Source organism: Cibotium barometz, chromosome 62 (genome assembly GCF_041138505.1).
Source record: "Cibotium barometz isolate CiBa-2024 chromosome 62, ASM4113850v1, whole genome shotgun sequence".
Taxonomy (NCBI): Eukaryota; Viridiplantae; Streptophyta; class Polypodiopsida; order Cyatheales; family Cibotiaceae; genus Cibotium; species Cibotium barometz.
In genome coordinates, this window is record NC_141107.1 from 2,849,970 (window position 1) to 2,873,063 (window position 23,094).

Genomic DNA, 23,094 nt, shown 5'->3' on the forward strand with positions numbered 1-23,094 from the left:
ACAATGAGGATCTGGATAGATGTGAATGGATGAGATGTGATGTGGATCTAGATAGATGTGAATGGATAGATCTTTTCTAATGATGTTGATTCTAGCATTTGATCCACCATAGCTCATCACATTGCTGCAAATTTAACAATGAGGATCTGGATAGATGTGAATGGATGAGATGTGATGTGGATCTAGATAGATGTGAATGGATGAGATTTGATGTGGATGGATGTGATGTTATGTGGATGGATGAGGTGAGATGTGGATGGATGTGAATGGATGAGGTGAGATGTGGATGGATGTGAATGGATGTGATGTGATGTGGATAGATGTGAATGAGATGTGATGAGATGAGAATGGATGCGATGAGATGTGGATGGATGTGATGTGATGTGAATGGATATGATGTAATGTGGATGGATGTGAATGTGATGTGATGAGATGTGAAAGGTTGTGATGAGATGTAAATGGATGTGATGTGATGTGAATGAATGTGATTTGATGTGATGTGGATTTGGATAGATGTGGATGGATGAGATGTGATGTGGATGGATGTGATGTGATGTGATGTGGATCTGAATGAATGTAAATGGATGTGATGTGATCTGAATGGATGTGATGTGATGTGGATTTAAATGAATGTGGATGGATGTGATGAGATGTGATCTGGATAGATGTAAATGGATGTGATGTGAATCTGAATAGATGTAAATGGATGTGATGTGAATCTGAATAGATCTAAATAGATGTGATGAGATGTGATGTGGATAAATGCGGATAAATGTGGATAGATGTGGATAGATGTGATGAGATGTAATATGATGTGAATGGATAAGAATGGATGAAGGATGATGGGAATAGATATGATGTGAATGGATGGGAATAGATATGATGTGAATGGATGATGTGAATGGATAAGAATGGATATGATGTGAATGGATAAGAATGGATATGATGTGAATGGATAGATGTAATATGATGTGAATGGATAAGAATGGATGAAGGACGATGGGAATAGATATGAATGGATGTGTAATAAGCAATGTGAATTGATGTAGAAGAATGTGAAATAACGAGAAATGATGTGGAACAATGTCGAAAGATGAGAGTTCGTTAGAAACTGTATTTATGAACCCTATTTTTAAAAGACTGTTTTATGTCAAGAATGCTGGGAAGCATTTTGACTATCTTGTCGATTATGGTCATGAGACGACCTAAGTGAAAGTTGCAACAGCTGATGGAGAGTCAATGGAGGACGTCTTACATGGCAAGGTCAGTCGAGGTCTTGACCAGCCTCGGTTCGATTAAAATGGTGAGCTTCCGGTACGGTGGATGAGGGACCAAGGAAGCGGCCTATGAGTGAAGCGCTAGGTGACCTGCAAAGGAGCCTAGAGGGTGCTGACCATATGGTGCTCGGGCTCTGGGTCACCGAAGATACCCACGCATGCGTCAAGGAAGAAAATGGAACAATGAGTTGGAGTTGTTTTTTGAACACGGGCATGGATATGGTTGATTGGCCTTGCTGGTTGTGCGCTTTTGCCGCACAGGTCGTAGCTGGGGACTTACCAGACACCGTATTGCGAGCCACGAATGGCTACAAGCATACAACCAGGGAAGGAAGCTCAAATAGAATGCCAAAGGGTGTGTCACTCACCGCTCAACCGCGGCCTTGAAGGATTCCCGCGTCGCAACCGTGAAGGAGGAGCCGCCGTCGTCGCTCTACCGCCTCACCGCCGCCACCGTGCCGCTACACAGTGCGCTCGATCGCTCTCTCACGCTCTCTCTCTCTCTCTCTCTCACACACACACGCAGGAGAAGGAAACCAAAGAGATAAGGCAAGAGCACTCTTGTATTCACAACACATGAGAATGAGGATTTTAGGGTTACATTTGACTCTTATAGGTGACTTGGCCGTTCACACTTAGGCGCCCATACATGGCCGGCCGACCCTAACCCTTATCCTACTGATATCCAAGGTGCGCCTCTCATCGGCGATCACCCAATCCCTTCATCCTTAACATATGGTGCCGACAAGCCCGGCCCATGACTCAGAATATTTAAATTAATGACGTAAAATATAGTACGTTGCAATGTCCGCCATGGGTTAACATGCCCCCCTTCCTGATGTAGATTCCGTCCTCGGAAGCTATGGTATGGTAAGCTCGAGAGGGTTGTTGTGGTAGACCGTCTGCAAAACAGGGAAGTAGAGTGAAGGTATGCTGGAATTCAAAAGATATAAAGTGTATAATTTCAAGCATATTAGACCACAATGGATGTTGCTATGAGAACTTAGTTTAAGGGTCACATGAATGAGCTAGTGTAGCAAATTAACAGGAGTCTAAAATTATTGAAAGTAAATCAAGAGTAAGCAAGGTGTCAAAGGTTAATCAAGGTTTATAAGTGGCCTAAGTCAAGGAAAATAACCAAGCTTAATAAATAAACACATGACCACACTGTGTCTACTCTAAGACCAAGTTAATACCACAAGCCTAGGGAAACAAGAAACATCAGAGTTACAGGAGCCTTTTGCCTCTTTTTTTTTTAAAAAATGCACGTGACAATTTTTACACACAATGGCGACCTTCCTAAGGCAAAACTAACATCGATCCTGGTACCATGTTTAACACAAGGCATTATCCAGGAATCTATTAGCTCACTTTAGGCAAGGCTACCCCCTACCAACCAAGGCATCGGTCTGGAGTAGAATACTCCTCGCCTACCAAGTATCAATAAGGTGATAGGCCAACATTAAAGCACATGCAACACTCTAACTACTAAAGACACACTAAAGGAAGGTGGAGTACTTGGCATACCTTAATATTAGTCTAGGTAAAGATTGAACTAGGACCATTTCCAAGAGAGAAATTTAGCACTAATGGTCATCCAAATAATAATTAGAGGAAATTTGAACCAGTCATATGAAACATAATCAAGCACTTAATTAAACACTAAAAAGAAAATCAAAAATTAAAAATAATAGTGACATGTGAGGATTGGTTTCGAATGTATCTAGTTGTTGATTGTATGGTTTTAAAGTTGCTCTTAAAGAATTGTATCTTGCATTATATAGACTTCTTTTCGTGATTGCATTCTACCGAACCTATAAAAATCTTCAATCTCATCATAATAGTTCATCATTAGATAGCCATAACTTATACATCAAAAGTCTGACTGAGCTTCACTAGGGTCATCCTCATCCTCATGGGTTACCTCTAATAGATACACCTCCTCGAGTTTATGGGGCAACTGTCTAAGTGCATGCTAACTATAAAATGGCATGGGTACTAAGTAGCTACCTCTTTCCAAGCTATCAAGGAAATCACCCACCACCATGCTACAAAAGGGACACATGGTTGGCAACATTATTGCTTAGAATGATCGTGTGAATACATAATATCTTTCCTTTATCCATCGTTCTATGAGCTCTTCTTGGCCAATCCTTACTTGATAAGGTCCATTGACTAGGTAAAGCATACTTAGGTCATCATGTTATTCTGGGGTTTCTCCTACCAGGGAGGACTGAAGGAGTCCTATCGTCCCATAGAGCTTAAAGTAAGTTCTACAATGCTAGTAAAGGAAAGACATGGCGCAAGGGGGTGAAACTGTAAGAAAAATAAGTCAATAAAGGTGTTCCATAACATCACCCTCCTAATTATGCACAAAAATAGCATGAGTGAGTTTGGAAAGGGGGAATACTTAACTCCCCTTGGTAGTACCGGTCCATTTAATCGGTGTCCACCATGATAATGCTCAAGGAAAAAAGTAATACAAGATAGACTTACATTTATTCTCTCTCTCTCTCTCTCTCTCTCTCTCTCTCTCTCTCTCATCATTAGATTCCCTGATGCCACTAGTAGACATTCCTTCTTAGACAAGTGGGCTGCCCTCAAGGGCATAGGTGTACATGGGAGATCATCTCGCTCCAGCATAGGTGGCACACTGGCGTGAGGCAATGGTGACAGTTCATGAGGCCCGCAGAGCAGGCAAGTGGGCTATCTACAGATATGGTAGGGTCATTATGATGACGACTGAGTGCCATCCCAAATAGGGACGCGGGATCTATGAGACCAAACACTTGAGGTTAGTAGTATGGAACTGTAATGGCATGCTGTGGGTTGAATCTAGGAGGCTTGAGTGAGATTCTCACAGGTAGCAGGGATGTCACTTTTCATACAGAGACTCATCAGAGCCCTAAGAGGGGCTTACCATACATAGCCAGGTATGAGTGGGAGTCTGGTTTTTGAGCCGAGACCTACACATCAGGAGGAGTACGTGGCTCTCGAGGGGTAGCTATCCTTTCTAGATCCCATCTCTGACATATTCTCAGCATCGTCCACCCGAAAGGACGAAGATGCATGGTATCTTTGGGTGCAGCTACAACTTAGTAGTGATAGAATCATCCACATTGTTGTGTGTTATTTTGCACCACACCACTCCCCTTACACCGCATAGCATGGCTAGTCACCGTGCTTACCATTATGTGGGGATATCATGGAGTTCTCACAGCTAGGGGAAGTCCTTTGGCTAGTCACCGTGCTTACCATTATATGGGGATATCATGGAGTTCTCACAGCTAGGGGAAGTCCTTTGGCTTGGGGATTTCAATGCCAGACGAGAAGTCAACAGGTCCCACTACTTGATCTAGATGACCCTATCAGACTACAGGAGTTGTGGACATCAATGACACAGGGCTACAGTGATCATCACAGGACCGTGAGGAGGTCACAGTGTATGGGAGATATTTCTAAGAGGAGCTGGGAGCTGCACATGGTCTCGTTATCTATAATGGGATGTCCTGATGGCCCTCCTCTAGTGCCCTCGCTTCCTTCCCTCACTCAGGAGGTACTAGCACCGTGGACTACCTTATGGGATCTCCGGCTTTGGCACACCTTCTCCCCGACTTCTCCATCCTGCCACCCCCTTTTGAAGCTGACATTGAAGCTGACCATGCCTACCTCTCTTTCACTCTTACCTGCACACCACCTGTCCCTCCACTACCACCCCCATCTAACATTACACTCAGGTTCTTTTTGATCACGAGCTTGACCTTGTTTACTTCAACCACATCTACCGCCAACTCCAAGATGTGGAACCTACTGGCCCCCTATCCACCCTCACATCACAGCTCACCACCATACTCCACACATCCGCCACCACTTCTTTCATGTGCACGCGGTGGTCTACCGCAAGGCCACCTTGTGGTTCCATGCCCCAAAACTGTTGGTATGATGATGAATGCCAGGCCACACGCTCATGTCTTAAGCATGAGGTACGGATTGGGCAAATCATGAAGCACCAAGTGCAACGGATTTCTCAATGGCTCACCTTATGCTCGGAAAGAGGATGAGTTATATCCACTTTTGTTAGGGCCGAACTGCAAAGAGGCCTGGAGGAAACTCCAAGAACAACGCCCTCCCACACCTATCACTTGCCCGGACACATGGCACTCCTATGCACGCTCCCTCTATCATATCTCCCATCAGCCACCCCTACCCGCACCACTAGATCCTCGTCCCACCACCTCCACCTTCTTTCACAAAGGGCATGGTCCTCAAGGCCATTCATAGACTATGCAATGCACGAGCTCACGATCATGAGGGACTCACTGTGCAAAGTACATCATCTCGCATGTCGATGATACCCTGACACCCCTATTAGCCAACATGTTTAATAGAGCCCTTTGTGAAGGATTTCCACCCTCTTGGTCCACCAACACCATCACCCCCATCCTCAAAGCCCCGAAGATCCACTTGATCCTAATAATTACAGGATGATGATGATTGGCCACACATTGGCCAAACTCTATAGATGCGGAGCTCAATTCATTTGCAGAGAGCCAGGGATGTAGAGCGTCAGGACAGGCTGGCTTTTGGAGGAGCTATTCTACCGTTGACCACATCTTCACCCTCCGTGCCATCGTCGAGGAGGGTAGAGCATGACATCAGAGGATTTATTGATGCTTTGTGGATTTTCGCAAAGATTTTGATACTGTACCCCAAGCTCCCGCCTCCTACACCGTCTATTAGAGGAGATTGGAGTCCCATTTGACATGGTTTGGAGCATTATCTCCCTCTATGAGTCCGTCTCACCGGACGCCGGACGAGTGAGAGCCCCAGGAGAGGAACATCACAGGAGATTTCCAACACTATTGGGGTGAAACAGGGCTGCCCTCTATCACCACCCACTCTTTTAGGCCTCTACATTAATGAGATCTCGAGCTTCATTGACGGATTAGGCGGGGCTGGTGGTGATCCCATACTACTTTATGCAGATGACATCATCCCCCTCGTAGACTCAGCCGAGGGGCTTCAGAGACAGTTGGATGCCTTACATGACTTTTTCACTCAGCGGGACCTCTCTGTTAACCTTGGTAAAAAACCAAGGTAATGGTCTTCAATACCTCTCGCCCCTTCACATTCAGATTGAGCTTCACATATAGAGGGGATCCTGTGGAGATTGTCTTATTCTATGTCTACCTTGGTGTCACTTTCAGTGGCCCACACTTTACCATGGTTCCTGCAACACATGCTAGAGTGACACGGGGATATGCAACCTTGAGCTTACTTGAGCAACAGTGCTTCTAGGCACATTTACAGGAGCCCAAGACGAAGGGTTGGCTTTTTGACACCTCGTCACACCAGCCTTGATGTATGGATCAGCCTTCTAGGAGCCAAATTTATCTGATGAGGATTGGCAACGAGTTGAGAGGCCCCAAGTCATGATGTTCTCCCATATGATCTGCATCAAACCATCAGTCCCACACCAGATTATCCAGGAAGATTTTGTTGCAGCCACGATGGTAGTGGATGCACTCTTCGAGACAGTCACACATACCTCCATCACATCAGTCACGATGGTAGTGGATGCACTCTTCGAGACAGTCACACATACCTCCATCACATCAGTCACATGGATCCCCACAAGTACCCAAGGCTTGCCCTGGAGTCCTCCAGACAGGTAGCACTTGAGGGCGACTCTAGAGTATGGTATGCACTAGTTTCCACTTGGTTCTTAGTATATGGGCTTTGCATGGACCACCTACCCCCCCTTTAGTGCAGTTTGGACTCCCCTTTTCTTTGGCTCTCTCACTAGGATACCAACTGGGTTATCTGCTTAGATCTTCTCAGCCTCTACACCCATTGCACATGGGTGTACAGTTTGGACTCCCCTTTTCTTTGGCTCTCTCACTAGGATACCAACTGGGTTATCCGCTTAGATCTTCTCAACCTCTACACCCATTGCACATGGACCGCCTACCCCCCCTTGGACTCCCCTTTTCTTTGGCTCTCTCACTAGGATACCAACTGGGTTATCCGCTTAGATCTTCTCAACCTCTACATCCATTGCACATGGCTCTCTCACTAGGATACCAACTGGGTTATCCGCTTAGATCTTCTCAGCCTCTACACCCATTGCACATGGATCACACCTCCGGAGCTCCCCATTGCACATGGATCACACCTCCGAGCTCCCCACAAAGCTAGATAAGGCTTATGGGTTTTTCCTCATGAATGAGCATTGGAGGTGGCGCTTTGCCAGCAACAAGGTGAGTTTTATTTGTGTGATGGGCCCCCCTTAGGACATGAATGGGATTTGGGTTTGGATATTTAATGAGGGTACTGTGACCTTTTGCACATAAAAGTAGAAGGTTCCCCCCACGTGTTCCCCTTTCTGAGGTACTTGTTGACCTTGGGTATCTTTTAGGAATCTAGAATTCCTGGGGTGATGATGCTGAAAGTTCATCTAAAATTTTCTTCCTCTTGTGTTATTTTGAACCTTTAGATCTTACGTCACTAACGAGACTTGTTGTTACTTAGGAATCCAAATCCAACATTACCCTTGTAGTAGTCTTGAGGTTCAAGTAAGCATGTAGGTATCCATTTTGGGGTAACTCGTAATATGCATCTTCTACAGATATTTCCTCTTTGATAGGCTAGTTGAGATGGCATGGATAGTGAAATTTTAGGAATCTATTTGAAGGTGGATTGGGGTTGCCAATTTTTAGCCCATGGGGTGGTTGTTTCTTTTGACAAGGAGGTTTTGACAACATGGAGGGAAAAGAACTAGGAGCTGATTGATCAGTGGATAATGAGGTGGAAGAGGTTTCTTTAGGTTCATACGATGATGGTGAGGTTTCCTCTATACGATTCTCGATGAGAGTAAGAGGTAGCGGGGTGAATTGTGTGTAGAGGGTTGAGTGTGGTAGGGGTGAATTGTGTGTAGAGGGTTGAGTGTGGTAGGGGTGAATTGTGTGTAGAGGGTTGAGTGGTAGGGGTTGGAAATTCCCCCATAGAGACACACTCCATTGACCATTAAATATTTCACTTTGCATCTTTCATCCACCTGTGACAAAGTATTAGTGGTTCCTTTAGTTTTCTTGAAGTCATAGCCAAGAAGTCTCCCACCAGGTGTTTGTTATCACAATACCCATCAGTTTGCAATATTCCAAGTACCTTGGTATTCCTACTGTTAATACCTTTCACTTTCAAAGAGGTATATTTGAGTGGAGGCTTCCCCAACTGATTCCATGTATTGAAAGAGAGTAAATGGGTACTATCTCTAATATCAGGTAATGCATTATAGAACGCTTTATCATAAGGACTAGTTAACTCTATTTGGTGTTCGAAGAGGTGCTATGTGATCATTTGTCCCCCTCTTCAACCTCTATTTGGTGTTCGAAGAGGTGCTATGTGATCATTTGTCCCCCTCTTCAACCTCTCCAACAAAGGATTTTGAATGTCCGAGGCTAGCTTCTTGTCATTTTTGTTATTTGAATTTGTCACTCTTTTTTTTCTTATCGACCGAGCATGGATCTTTTTTAACTCAACTTTTTCCTTGCCTACTTTCTTAACATGCCAGCTTGCAAGGCTTCTTTGGTAAGAGGGCCAATAGTGCTTTTTAAATTTACTCCCATTAAGGAAACCTACTATTTTAACTCCATCTAGAGTTTCAATATGCATGGTACCTTAGTGCGTTATAAACTCTAAATGGTTCTTTTCCTGTATATTTGGGTTTCTTTTTCTTGCTTTACGGGCCCTATACATTATACAAGATCTCCAATTTTAATTTCTTTATTCTTGAGATTATTATTGAACCATTTTTACCGACGATCCTTTTCAATTAACATGTTTTGCATAGCAATCTGTCTTTCTTCCTCAAGTTGTTCAAGAATGAATCTACCAATATATTACCTTCAAGTCTCTCGGCTATTGCTACTCTTAAGCTAGGTATCATGAATTCCCAAGGCATTACTGCCTTAATGCCATATACTATCTTAAAAGGTGTGCAACCAATACAACTTTGTTGTAAGAGGTGTGATTAATCCCATAAAGTTGCGGTGAGCTTAAGTTTCCAATCATTATGTTGAGCCTCAATAGTTTTAGTTAGTATAGAAATAAGGACTTTGTTGGTGCTCTTGGCTTGTCCGTTTTCTTATGGGTAGTATGGCATGGATTTGTGATGTGCAATCATAAACATTATGGTAAGATGTTTAATTACATCATTTATAAAGTGCTTTTATTGGTCACTTACCATTTTAAAAGGATCGCTAAAATGGGTAATAATGTTCTCATAAAGAAACTTAGTTCTCGCCACAAAGTGTCGTTGCCATCCTTGAAGCTCTTTCTTCGGCCCATTTTGTGACATATTCTATGGCTATTAAAATGTATCTTGCTTGGGTGCTACGTGTGGCGTGATTGATGAGTCCCACAAAAGTAATGCCCCATTTCATAAAGGGTCATAATACTTTGATAGGGTACAAAGACATCATGTCCTTTTTTTGTAGTTTGGCACATCATTGGGCACTCGTCACATTCTCTGACAAATAATGCACAATCTTTAAAAAGCATGGGCCACCAATGCCCAGATTGAAGTATCTTTATTGCAATAATATCCACCCTACATGCAAAGTGTCCACCAACTACCCCTTGGTGTGCTAGTATCTTCACTGCATACACCATCGCTAATCCTTCACATTCCGTGGTGGTATAATTTATCTCAGCGTCTCGCACAATTTTTTGTTAGCAAAACTAATAGGGTAGTCTAGTTTGTGCTCACTCATGTAGATGCTTCTACTACATGTACATGGAATATAATATCTGAGTTCGGCACTCGCAAGATTGGAGAGCAAGAGATTACTTTAACATATCATAGGCATGTTAGCACTCTTTCATCCACTCAAATACAATGAGAAGCTTGTACAATGGATAAGAAATCTTGGCATAAAAGAGTATAAACCGTCTAGTAAACTACATGTCCCATAAACCTTTGGACTCCCTTGTAGTTTCTAGGTGGGGGTAATTCTAAGATAATTTTCATCTTTCTCTCATCCGTGGAGATCCCATTTTTAGACACTATATACTCTAATATGACTCTGTGTTTTATCCAAAATTGGCACTTGAAAGGGTTTAATGATATGTGATAAAGTCTACATCATTCAAATACCTTACGTAAACAAGACAAATGCTCCTTCCATGATGACAAATGAATGCATAAATCATCTAAAAAATCTTAAAGATGCTTTCTTAGAAACTCCTTAAAAGATGTATTCATAAATCATTAGAATGTGGCTTGTGTATTTGTGAGACCAAATGTCATAACTCTATAAGTGAATACACTATAAGTGGTCTTAGCTTGATCCTCAGGAGTAATGGAAATTTGATTATATCCCAAGTACTCATCCAAGAAGATGTATGCTTCCTTGCTAGCTATGCGTTTGAGAACGTGTTCTAAATATGGCAAGAAATAATAGTCTCTTTTCCTAACCGCATTTACCTTCTTGAGATCAACACATACTCTCAATTTTCCATTCTTTTTGTGTACAACTAAAATTGATGAATCTCATAGATGAGTCCACATTCAATAAGCTTGTCGATATCTTCCTTATTAATAATTTTAGGGTACTTTGGATTGCTCCTAGAGAGGTCTAGCGTTTGGTACCATGGGGACTGTGTGTTGCACAACCTCAGCAGGCGGGGGTACTCCCTTCATGTCATGGTAAGTCCATGTAAAGCAATTCTTATATTCCTTGACGAGAGTAATGAGTTCCGCTTCCTAACTTGAGGTGAGGACTTTTTCTATAAAGAGTGGTTTAGGGTCTTCCCAAGGTTCATCAGTCGAGTATACTTCTTTTACTATACAATCGAGTCATTTTAGACTCCTCCTAACTCACTTGTTGGTTTTTGTGTGGCATTATTAAACACTAACTTGCAATACCCAATTGTAAAATATTTATAATGCTCTAACATAGGGCATCAGTCAAGTGTTGGATCATGATCTTATTTGACTGCTTTAGCTTGGCTACTTTAGCTGTACCTTTCGCTTCCTATAGGGCATAAGTCAAGTGTTGGATCATGATCTTATTTGACTGCTTTAGCTTACTTTAGCTGTACCTTTCACTTCCTTCTCCTTTTGGGCCAGCTCTCTATTTTTCTTTTTCCTAGCTGAATGACAAGCTTTGGTTTGTTAGTGATATCCATTTTATCTATTAACTCAATGGGAGGAGGGTGGAAATACAAACCTTTTTGTAATTTCTCGCCCCAATTGTTAATAAACTTGTGATGTGCATCAAATGCACCAACATACTGCAGCCATTTAGTAGCAGTCGTCCTTTCTTATGCCAGAGTACCTGTTAATGCTCGATTTGGAAGCTATGATGAATCCTCAAATTTTTCTTGATGTAGCATGGTTAAATCCCTGAATTTTTGTTGTTGTAGCATGGTCAATTTGATGTAGAAGGATTTTTTATAGAAAAGCCCCAAAAATTTGTGAGTGCAAATATTTAATTTGATGATTTTCTCAACATTTGAGAAAAGCCCCAAATTTTCAATGGGAAAGAAGCTATAATTAGGCTAACTTTTGAAAAGCCCTAGCTTCTTGTAGCTTTAGGAGCGATTAATTTTTCATATTTAGGGAAAGCCCCAAATTTTTGCTGAACTAATGCCTCTGATTTAATGATTATGCAATGCCCACCTTAAAAACATATGTAATAATGCAGTGTAAATTGGAGGAAGCAATTGAAGCATCAAATGAAGATGTTTTTCCAAAATAAGGATATATATGGGAATAGTAACTCAATGATGTGGAGTTGAGAACTTTAAAAAACTCAAGGTAATTAGGGTTTAGTGAAGAAGGCTTGAAAATGATAAGCTTCTTGGTTCTCATTAACCACTTGTTGATGGTTTGCCTTCAAACTTGGGCTGTGGATAGCTTATACCACCAATTAAAAGGAATTTGATCAATTTTACATGCAGCCCTAGGTTTTTTCATTTTTCCATCGGTTTGTGCTACATTTTTTGCCACCTTTAGGTTAAGCCCTCCAAGTGATGATAGAGGTCTATGTTAGCTTGAAAACGCACTAAAAATATCAAAGGATAATGCTCCATGGAGGGAGAATGAAGCAAAACATTGGCAGGAGGTGTTTAGGCAAACAGACTCCCATCTGTCCACATCGTTCCACGTCATTTCTCATTATTCCACATTCTTCTACATTAATTCACCTCGCACATTCCACATCCATCTATATCCATTCCCATCGTCCTACATCCAATCTCATCCATTTACATCCACTCTCATCATAGCACATTCATTCAGATCCATTCATCTCACATTACATCTATTAACATCCATCCACATCTTATCACATCCATTTACATCTATCGAGATCCATATCACATCACATCACATCACATCCATTTACATCTATTCAGATCCTCATCACATCACATCCATTTACATCTATTCAGATCCTCATCACATCCATTTACATCTATTCATATCCACATCACATCACATCACGTTCATCCACATCACATCTCATCACATCCTTCCACATCACATCACATCCATTTACATCTATCCAGATCGCATCACATCACATCCATTTACATCACAACACATCACACCACATACATTTAGTACGGTTACTCTACTTTCGATACTGATAAAACTTTTCTAAGTTTCTGCCAATTGCTTGGCTTAGTTGAAGGTAACTTTTTCTTGATCCATTAAATCTACGTATCAGAGTGTTGTTGAAGGTTTAAAAAGGAAAAATGAACCTTATCAGAATTACTCAGAAAGAGCATTTACGTATTGTGTTTTCATTCCTTAAGCTTCATTAATGAAGACTAATTCTAAATTTTTATTTACTTATTGGATCCTCGATCCTCCCAGGATTCCAGATTCTCTTTTTCTGATTAAGAATTATCCAAGTTTTCTCTATGGATATTTTCACATTCTTTCTCAAATTTCTCAAAATAAGATATGTTCAATATTCTTCTTTTTGAATAAAAGATTCATGGGATTTACAAAATCAATTCTATCTATATTTCTTAATAAAAATGATAATACTCAGAATTTCACTTTTGATAGATACTCATATTTTGAATTATGCCAAAAAAAATTTCTTTTAACACTTAATTGTTTGGATCTCGAATATCATGGGAATTTCTCTTTTTACATCAAAATTCTTATGCATAAAAATAAATTTATAAAAAAATTCTCTTTTCTCTTAATTAAATATTTATGCATAAATACTAAAAAATTATTTTTCCATGAATATGATAAAAATCATTCTTTTTACATAAAATATCTAAACCTAGAATATGGTAGAAATTCCTCTTTTAGTATTATGCATAAAAATAAGATATATATTTTTTTCTAAAAATTTTGCCATAGCTTCACTGCTACTATTACTGATAATTCTTAATTTTTCTACTTGAATAAAAACTTGTAATGAAAATATGATAGAAGTTCTTCTTTTAAGCTTAAAATTAAACTATGTATACATATCATAATTTTAACCATAATTATAAGTATAATTATAAGCATTCTCCTTGATTAAGCCAAATTAAACATTCCTCTTTTCCCAATTTGTTAGGATAATCATTTTCTCATTTAGAATGAGTTAAAGTAGTTTCTATCTACTCATAAACAATCTAAAAAGAAATAACCGTTATTTTTACTAACACAAAATCATGAAAATATCAATTCTTAATCTCTAGCTCATCAAGCCTAGAGTTTAGTTTTGAAATAAGAGATTATCATTGAGAAACATTCTTTTGCTAAAGATTTAGCCATAAAGATGACTAGTATTTTATAAAGAGAGATTTACTTTAAGGAAAACATTACAATTAAGCATAAAGATTAATTTAGATATTAACTTAGTTTTGAAATAAGAGATTATCATTGAGAAACATTCTTTTGCTAAAGATTTAGCCATAAAGATGACTAGTATTTTTTAAAGAGAGATTTACTTTAAGGAAAACATTACAATTAAGCATAAAGATTAACTTAATTCTAATTAGATATTAAGAATCTTAAGAAAAACTTGATTTGAATAAAAACCATCATTTTGAAAGATTCTCAAGCTTAAGAGGGGTTGAGAAGAAGAAAGTCATTGAGATAATTGAAAAAAACCATAAAAATTAGTCTTATCTCTAAGTTTGGCTTGATTCTTTAATTAGCAGTGAAGCCCCCAACCAATCAATTGGCCACCAAGAGGAGAAGAGCCAACTTCAAGAGTTGTTGGAGAGAGAGAGAAGCTTCAAGCTCCCAAGAGAAGAGAAAAATTAAGGGATAATAAAAATATGATTATTTTAAGATAATACTGGCATGGTATAGCTCAAGGATGAAGATACAAAGGAATGAGGGTCTATTTATAGGTGAGGGAGGCCCACCACAACAGACTGACAATCCAAGCTGTTAGACCAAAATCCAAATAGGCTCCACTTAACCCAGATAGACTAGTTCTCACCTTCTACACACATAGCTGACACGATCTGACATTTAACTGACTCGATCTGACTCTAGCTTCTTAATTGAAGATGACTGACTCAGTTCTGTTCATAGACGAATATGGATTTGCACTCACAGATATTCCCCTCCCATAATCCCAATCCAAACAACATAAGGCACCACAACACAAAAAAACTCATCAAATCACACAGAACTCAAGCTCCACACACTCTATTTCTCATTGAAACAAAACCAAGTAGTCTCAATATCCGTGAGACTCCGGGCTCAAAGAAAAAGAAGAAAACACAAAAAAAATCTTGGGGTCCTCCATTGATAGACCTTAGCGAGACAACGCTCTTCATAGCGACAACGCTCTTCATAGCGACATCTTCATTCACAACTTGAAATTTCACAGAAATCAGCATCTAACTGACACTCTGGTAGCTATAGTTGAGAAATCATAGTCTGAACCAAGTATCTAACAGAGAGACTACACAAAGGTCCTAGTAGGGAACACACCACCTAGAAGTTCCTCTAGTCTTTAGCCCTCCCTCTACTCTAATCCAATCAAGCCTTCTCACGTTGTATTGTCCCTCTCTTCTGAAAACTTGAACAAAACTGCACGTACTCCAGCCTGTAACTATCGAGGCAGACCTACAGGACTCCACTCTATTGCAGTCAGTGTTCTCCTCTCTCACTTGTGGTAACACAAATCACTTCGTCTTGGAGAGTCCTTAACACGAATCACTTCGTCTTGGAGAGTCCTTGACAAAAAACTAAAATCTTCTCCTTGAATCCTGTCACCGCCCTTGCTTCTTCCAGAAAGTATCACTGCCCGAGTGTGTGGTGTATTTGTGAATGTGGTATAGATGTGCGATTGTGTGTGTATGCATGCGCGGATATTTTAGGATTGTGCATGTGCGTGCGTACATATGCTCAAGTGTGTGGTGTATTTATAAATGTGTGTGTACATGTGTGGTTGTGTGTGTGCGCATGTGCATGTACATGTGCGGTTATGTGTGTGTGAATGTGTGCGTACATGTATGATTGTATGTGTGTGCATGTGTGGGAATTTTAGGATTGTGCACATGCATGCATGTAGCACGTTTGTGTGCATATATGTGAATGTGCACGTGTGCATATGTAAAAGAACAAGTGTAATGTAACAAGGGATTTTGGGTGTAGCACGTTTGTGTGCATATATGTGAATGTGTGTGTGCATGTGCTGATAGGTGTGTGTTGAGGGTGTTTTGTGTGTGTGCATATGCATTCAAGTGTGTTTGTGAATGTGTGTACACAGATAGAGGGAGGTGTGCACATGCATGTGTGGGTGCGCACGCGTGTGTGTGTGTTTAGAGAGTGTGCTTGTGCGGGTGTTTGTGTTAAGGGTGGTTTAAGTGTATGGAAAGAGGGTGTGTACACATGCAAGTGGGTGTGTTTTGTATGTATGAACGTGCACGCACGTGTGTGTTCACATATGTTGTTTTAGTTATCTGTTGTTTTTTGTTTTTTGTTTTTTTAAAGGTTTTTTAATCACCCGATAGATGTGTATGTAGTACAATTGGTAGGGGGTATTACATAACATATGTACAATAGGGGTTTAAGGATTTTGACTTACCATCATGTGGGTTTTTTTTTTGGGGGGGGGGAGGGAGGTTAAAACAAAAAATATGTGCATGTACGTGTGTGTGTGTGTTTGTGCAAGTTTGTGTGTGTGTGTACAGGGATAGAGGGTGTGTGTGCATGTTTGGGTGGTTATATGAGTGTCATGTACACGTGCATATTTGCATGTGCATGTGTGAGTGTATTTGTGAATGTGTATACATGTGCATGTGCATATGCAGTGTATGCACATGCATGTGTTTTAGGATTATGCACATGTGCATATGTAAAAGTGTGTGCACATGTATGTGCTGATGTTTATATGTGTGTACGCGAATGCATATTTGCATATGTTTATGTGAATGTGTGTGTGCACCTGCGGCGGGTAGGTGTGTTTTAAAGGTGTTTTGTGTGTGTGAATGTGTGTGAATGTGTTTGTATGTGTGCATAGAGGGGGTGTGCACGTGCAGGTGTGTGCATGTGCGGTCATGTGTGTGCCTGTGGATAGAGGGGTGTGTGCACGTGCATGTGTGTGCATGATTAGAGAGAGTGCATGTGTGGGTGTGTGTGTTAAGGGTGCTGTATATGTATAGATAGAGGGTGCAAGCACATGTGGGTGGGTGTGCACATGTATGCAAGTATGTATTCACGTGTGGTTGGTTTAGCTTCTTTAATTTAGATTTGAGACTATGATAATCGTGCAAAGTGTTTCCATTCAATCCCATGAAGAAACATTACTTCATTTGTGCCTCATTGAGTTTCTCCCAATCCTCACATCATGAGTTCAAGGTTTTTATGTACAAGTTTTAATCCCTTACAATTTCCTCAGGTTTTGGCTCTTTATGTAAAGTTCTGTGGATACACTACTCCACCTAGAGGCTTGCCTAAAGAATCTAGATATGAAGGCTTCTTTTAGTCTTATGAAGTCTAAATATGAAGACTCTGCTTTTAGTCTTATGAAGTCTTAAATCCAAGGCTTCAACTTGATGAACCATTGCATGGCCTTGCCCATTGAAGCATAGAGTTAAGGCATGTACATTTGTAGGAAAATTTATATTTCCAAAAGTCTCACATCTCTGCACAAAACACTTGCATGAATTGAAGATGATAAATAGCTCCATCATATTTACCCATGCGCTTAGAGATCTCTATGGAAGATTTGGGCCATGTGCAACTCCTTGGTATTTTATAGCACCATTTATGCCTTGTTTCACATCTCTACTCAAAAACTTACATGAATTGAACATGATTAGTGGTTCCATTATATTTCCCCATACGCTTTTAGATCTCTATGGCCATGGTTCAAGATTTAGAACACATGCAACGCCTTCATGGTTTAGAGCACCATTTATGCCTTGTGCAACCCCCCTTCCTAGACTGTTCACAATATGATGGCTAAGGTTTGGGCATGTAGGGACTACTAGCGAGTATTGGTGGGTGTTAAGTCCTAGCATTTGCAAGAATTCAGGACTCATAGTTGTACTAGGCAAAGGACCAATTATCACTAGGAGAATTGAAGTTACCAACAAGGGTTTAAAACCTAATGGCATAATCAAGTGCAAAAATGGGTCCATTGCATAGGAAAAGTGGCTAGAATCTCTACTTGAGGCATGGACCTCAAGAGTTAGTAGGTTTTATTAAGGACATTTAATCCCCCTAGGATTATCATTTTTATAAACGTGAAAATGTGATTTTCATGCACGTTAAAATCTCTTTTTTCATTATTTTTTAAATATATTTTAATTTTTTGTATAAAAATTCAATTTTAAAAATTTTTGAGGCCTGGTTTTCACGACGTGAATAATTCGTTCAACGTGAAAAACTTGGTCACAACGTTTTTTTTGTTGGTTGTTATATAGGACACCCTATCCAACCCACTAGGCATCTTCTCATTGAATGAACCTAGTCCCTATTGATTTACAAAAAAAAAAGAATCTAGACTTAATCTATAATTAACTCTTTCACAGATTAAGACTTAATCTCTATGATTTTTCTTATTTTTGCTCTCTTTTTTGTCTCTTAAAGACTGCTTAAATTGTTGTTTTAATTATGCTTAGATTATTTGTTTATGTTCAAAGAACATGCACATAGGTAAATCTATGCCACATCGTTTGCATCGCATTATGATCTAATAGAAACCACATTAAAAAGAAGATTACAAAGATAAAAAAGAAGCCACACTACTATGCTTATGCAAGGGCTATGGGTCTAAGTGTTTTTTTTTTTAGCAACAACATGCATGCGTATGGTGAGGGTGAATTCTAGATTGTCTTGCCATTTAAATTTGTAAAGGGTGCTTGGGTATTCACCCCAAAAGTAAGACCTTCCCTACAATGGCTTATTCACCTAAGACGGATAACTTTGAAGGACATAATTTCCACACATGGCAAACTAAAGTTAAAGTTACCTTGATGAAGAATGGTTTGTGGAATGTTGCAAATGGTAAAGATAAAAAACCAAGCACAAGAGATGCATAGGTTACAAAGCTAACCATGAAGAGAAGGATGGTTTTTTCAAGAAAAAGGCTCAAAAGCCTTACTTGCAAAGGAAGCAGATTCAAGTGAAGATGAAGCAAAGGAAGAAGTAGGAGCCTCACATGAGGCCAACTTTCTTCTAGATAATTGGGCTTTCTAAAAGAGAACTTACCCTTTCCATATTCATCCCTACTCACATGCACATGCACATTCACAAGAAAAGCAAGCACTGGCTCTATGGCAAGGGGCTACTCCACTTCCAACTTGGGAAGCTTATCAATACCTCCCCAAGGATAGTGATGTATGGTGGGATGGAGAAAATGGAAGGGCTTGAAGGAATTATAGAAGCCAGCAATAATGAGATTCATAACACATCTTTGGTATTGGCACCAACTTTTAAACCCATACGAAACCACCCATCCAAGATTCAAATTCCCAAGATACGGGATCTCAAGAATGTCTTCTACTCTATGATAGCCCCTTCTACAAACAATGCATCAATAGGTCATTGTCTAGCTCTAAAACCTGGGTGCTACCGTATTGCTCCTCATAGTAGGTCATGACCTATACACACATTGGATGACAATGAGTTACCGCCTTTCCAATGCATGGGCTACACATTGTCAAATTGAAGGAGTGGTGCAATAGCAATGTCTAAGATGACCTTTTGCAATTCTACATCATCCTTGACAAGATTTTGGGATACTTGGTGGTTCAATTGTGTCTGAATATTTTTCTTAGTAGGCAGATCCATGTTTCATCACATAGGTTGCATGTAGAAACACACCAATAGGTGGATCTCACCCAGGATCACATAGCTGTGGGTATGCAACGTGTAATTTCTTATCTAATAAGGAGTGAAGAAGATGACGACAATGAGATAATTTGATATTCAAGTCTTGATTGTGACCAGGGTCTGCAGTTATGGGTTTACAAGAGGAGAGAATCGAAATGGTGATTGTCTTGTTTGACGGACAGCTTCAACATAGATTTTGTTCCATTTATGTTCTCGGAAGGTTGAAAATGACCCATCACATATGTGGTGGTGCATGTATTTGGTGTTCTAAATGCAGGTTGGCCCCAGAAGGCTACACAAGGCCATCATCCATGCATTCATAGAGGGTTTTACTCCTCTACCCATGGTCATCTACGTACTGGAACCATGGATGTGTTGCTTTCTCCTTGCATGAGATTCGTTGGCATCATAGAGGGCTCTCTTGTAGAAGCTACACCTGCCGGTGGGAAGACCACCCATACTCCTTTCTTTCTGTGAACTGGCCAATGCAGGGTGCCAGAGACACATGAAACTAGCCCACAAGTCTGCATAGTCATAGCTCAGATTGAGGCCCATAAGGGACTTGTCTCAATACATGTTGAAGAATCCAGCATCCCCATCCCACTTACCTACAATTTGTAAAGCCACATCCACTACATAGAGGAAATCACCACTATGCACAAGGCACCCTGAAAAAATCACAAGGTCTACCCGTTTAAGGTTAGAAGGAAACTAGAACATATTTTCACATCTTTAAAAGCAACATTTGATTCATAGATTGGAACAGAAAAGACTTTTACCAAGCCTCCAATATCACCATCTTGAGAGTGCTTTATAGCCTCAATATCTCGTTGCCAAACCATGTTGCACTGACTTCTCTCGGAAGAGCATGCTTGTGGATGATCCTGTCAAAGCAATGCTGTATTTCTTCCCTGCAAAACTTACAAAAATACTAAGGAACTCACAATGACTGCATTTATGTCGTGTGATTTGAGGAAGTTTGGCCTAGTTTACATGGTCAATTAGAATTGCAAAACTCCCTAAAACAAGTTCTTTTGGCATGCCTGTGTGGTGCCATCCTTTAAACAACCTTGAGCCCTCCCAAATGCCATAAATGAAGAATTTATTATCATCTTTAGAAACTACAGAACATAATCTCTTGACAGATTGTGTAAACCCATTGAATTGCGGATACTCCTGTGAACTTATTTATCATCTTTAGAAACTACTGAACATAATCTCTTGAGACATTGTGTAAACCCATTGAATCCTGTGAATTTATTTACATGACACTCTACATAAAATTTGAAAAACAAACTTAAAGGACAGTGGTAACATATGACCCATTACTTAAAAAAACACCGGGATCTTCTAATTGGGATCCCCTGTCCAAGCTCACTTCTTTGATATATACAGAGAACCACTCCAACATGACGAATAGTGTTTTGAGCCCAGTCAAACGTGGGTGGGAACATGAACCTTTGTGCCTTTGCTGCATGGAGCTCAAGAAGCTTGAAAGTGACACATGCATAATGATACGGACAGCTTTGAGGCCAATGATTGCCTACAATGATCCTCTTGGTGGATACATCGTGCTCCAAAATATGTTAAATGAGCAAATGCATGAATTTATGAGAGTATGTGCACCGACAACGTCAGCTATAGAATTTTGGAGAAGACTGGCTGTCTATCCATGGGTGACAAATACATTTATGTTAGGGGACTTCAATAACTCTCCATCAGCGCAAGATAACACGTCTGGGAATTCACACATGATTGTGGCAGAAAAAGTGGCCTCGCAAACATTTATTAGAGACACTGTAGCGATGGATATGTGGAATGTGAATTCTAGAGGATTCACATTTCAGCATAATGCTAGGTCACAGTATCAAGCGAGACTTGACAGATGCTATATGTTAAGATCCAACCCTGCAAAGGTATGGGTGGATTATACATCACAATTATTGGATAATCATCCATTATGTGTGGGGATGCATTTTGAATTAGCTATGGACAACGCAAGATTGCCATGTAAATGACTGTGTATAGTCAATAGCTCCTATCTTCTATCACATGATGTCTATCGAGAAAAGGTGTACAAAATCATTGCATTATTTAGAGAAGATGTTTGCTATGACTTGGACTCAGCATGGAGAAACTTTGCAAGAAGGATGCAATCTATCATTATAGAATATGGCAGATGGCATATGGGGTGGCAAAAGAGAGCAAATAAACCGCTACAAAGTGGATGTGCATGCATTGCACGAGGTTGCACAAACAAGGAAATTGAATCAGGAGGAAGAAGAAAAGCTGTTAAATGCACGATATATGATAGATTGCAACGATCAGAGAAAATTGAAAAAATGGCAAATTCGAGCGAGGAAAAAGCCTTTCCTAGATAAAGGCTCCTTGTCAAAACAATTTTCCAAAAGCTTGCATGCTAAGACACAATAGCAAAGCATACATCGTGTGCAAAAGCTTGATGGTTAGTGGACCAACGATGTAAATGATCTTGAAAGGGAATGCGTGGCACATTTCCAATCAGTCTTTGCTACACCATTACACTTCTCGTCATGAGAAGATATGAAAGCGAAAGCCAAGATGCTTATAAATGTGACACCAATTCTTAATCAACAAGAAGCTACACAGATGGAATCCCCTTTTACGAATATGGAATTGCAAAGTGATCTTCCTAGACTGCGTAAGTGGAAGTCACCAGGATCGGATGGATTGATTGTGGATTTTTTTCAACATTTTCGAGAGGAATTAAAAGACATTTTGTTGGCAATGATAAATGTTGTATGGTTACAAAGAATGCTGCCTGCTTCTTGGCAAGAGGGCCTTGTGAAATTGGCTCTAAAAAAGGATGTATGCCTAAATTTGGCTGATTGGAGACCTATAACTTTTTTTTTTTTTTTGGGAAAAACGATCCTTCTATTAGTTAATGAGAAAACGCCATAAGGCTACAAAGCTCACCTCACAAGGAGGGATAAAAAAACACACAGTGAACACCTCTGAGCTCCACCCCCGTGGGTGGCCGCTCTCTGGGGGGGGCTACCTAGTAGTACATGTGGGAGGTGAGGAGAGCCAAACTGGAGGCCTATAGTGCCAAGTGACATCCTCGCCCCTCGCGATGAGGAAAGGGCGCCAAGTGCGGAGGAAAGCCTTGCGGCGACCTCTCATGCGATCCGAGTCGCCCTGAAGTTTCCCCCAGTGTCCTCTCAAGGTGTGAATGATGTCCACCCAGAGGGCCTGTATGACCTCCGCCGGTGGAGTCGCCTGGCGGTCAATGGCCTCCCTGCATCGGGCTCTCCATATGTGCCAAGCCGTCATGCTGCTGATCATCTCCCATCTGTGCCCGTCCCCCTCCTGGGAGACTGCCGAAGAGAAGTCTGGTGTCGGAACCACCGCCATCGCCCTGTCAGAGACCTGGATGGTCGCACTGCCAGGGACGTCCTCATATCCAAGGGCCGGGCCGCTGTCCGTGGCCCAAGCCACCGCACCCCACGTCACCATCAT

At 40.6% G+C, this 23,094-nt stretch overlaps 1 protein-coding gene across 1 annotated transcript in view; it reads right to left on the reverse strand.

The window, feature by feature from the left end:
* Positions 1 to 19,667: 19,667 nt before the first annotated feature.
* Positions 19,668 to 23,094, reverse strand: part of LOC147604018 (cilia- and flagella-associated protein 251-like) — a 212,740-nt gene continuing 209,313 nt past the window's right edge. Inside the window, exons 20-21 of the mRNA XM_086795115.1 lie at positions 20,376 to 20,507; positions 19,668 to 20,264 (exon numbers count right to left, since the gene is read on the reverse strand). Coding sequence (XP_086651241.1) covers positions 20,408 to 20,507 — 100 coding nt within the window. The 3' untranslated portion in view covers positions 19,668 to 20,264; positions 20,376 to 20,407. The remainder of the gene's footprint in view (positions 20,265 to 20,375; positions 20,508 to 23,094) is intronic.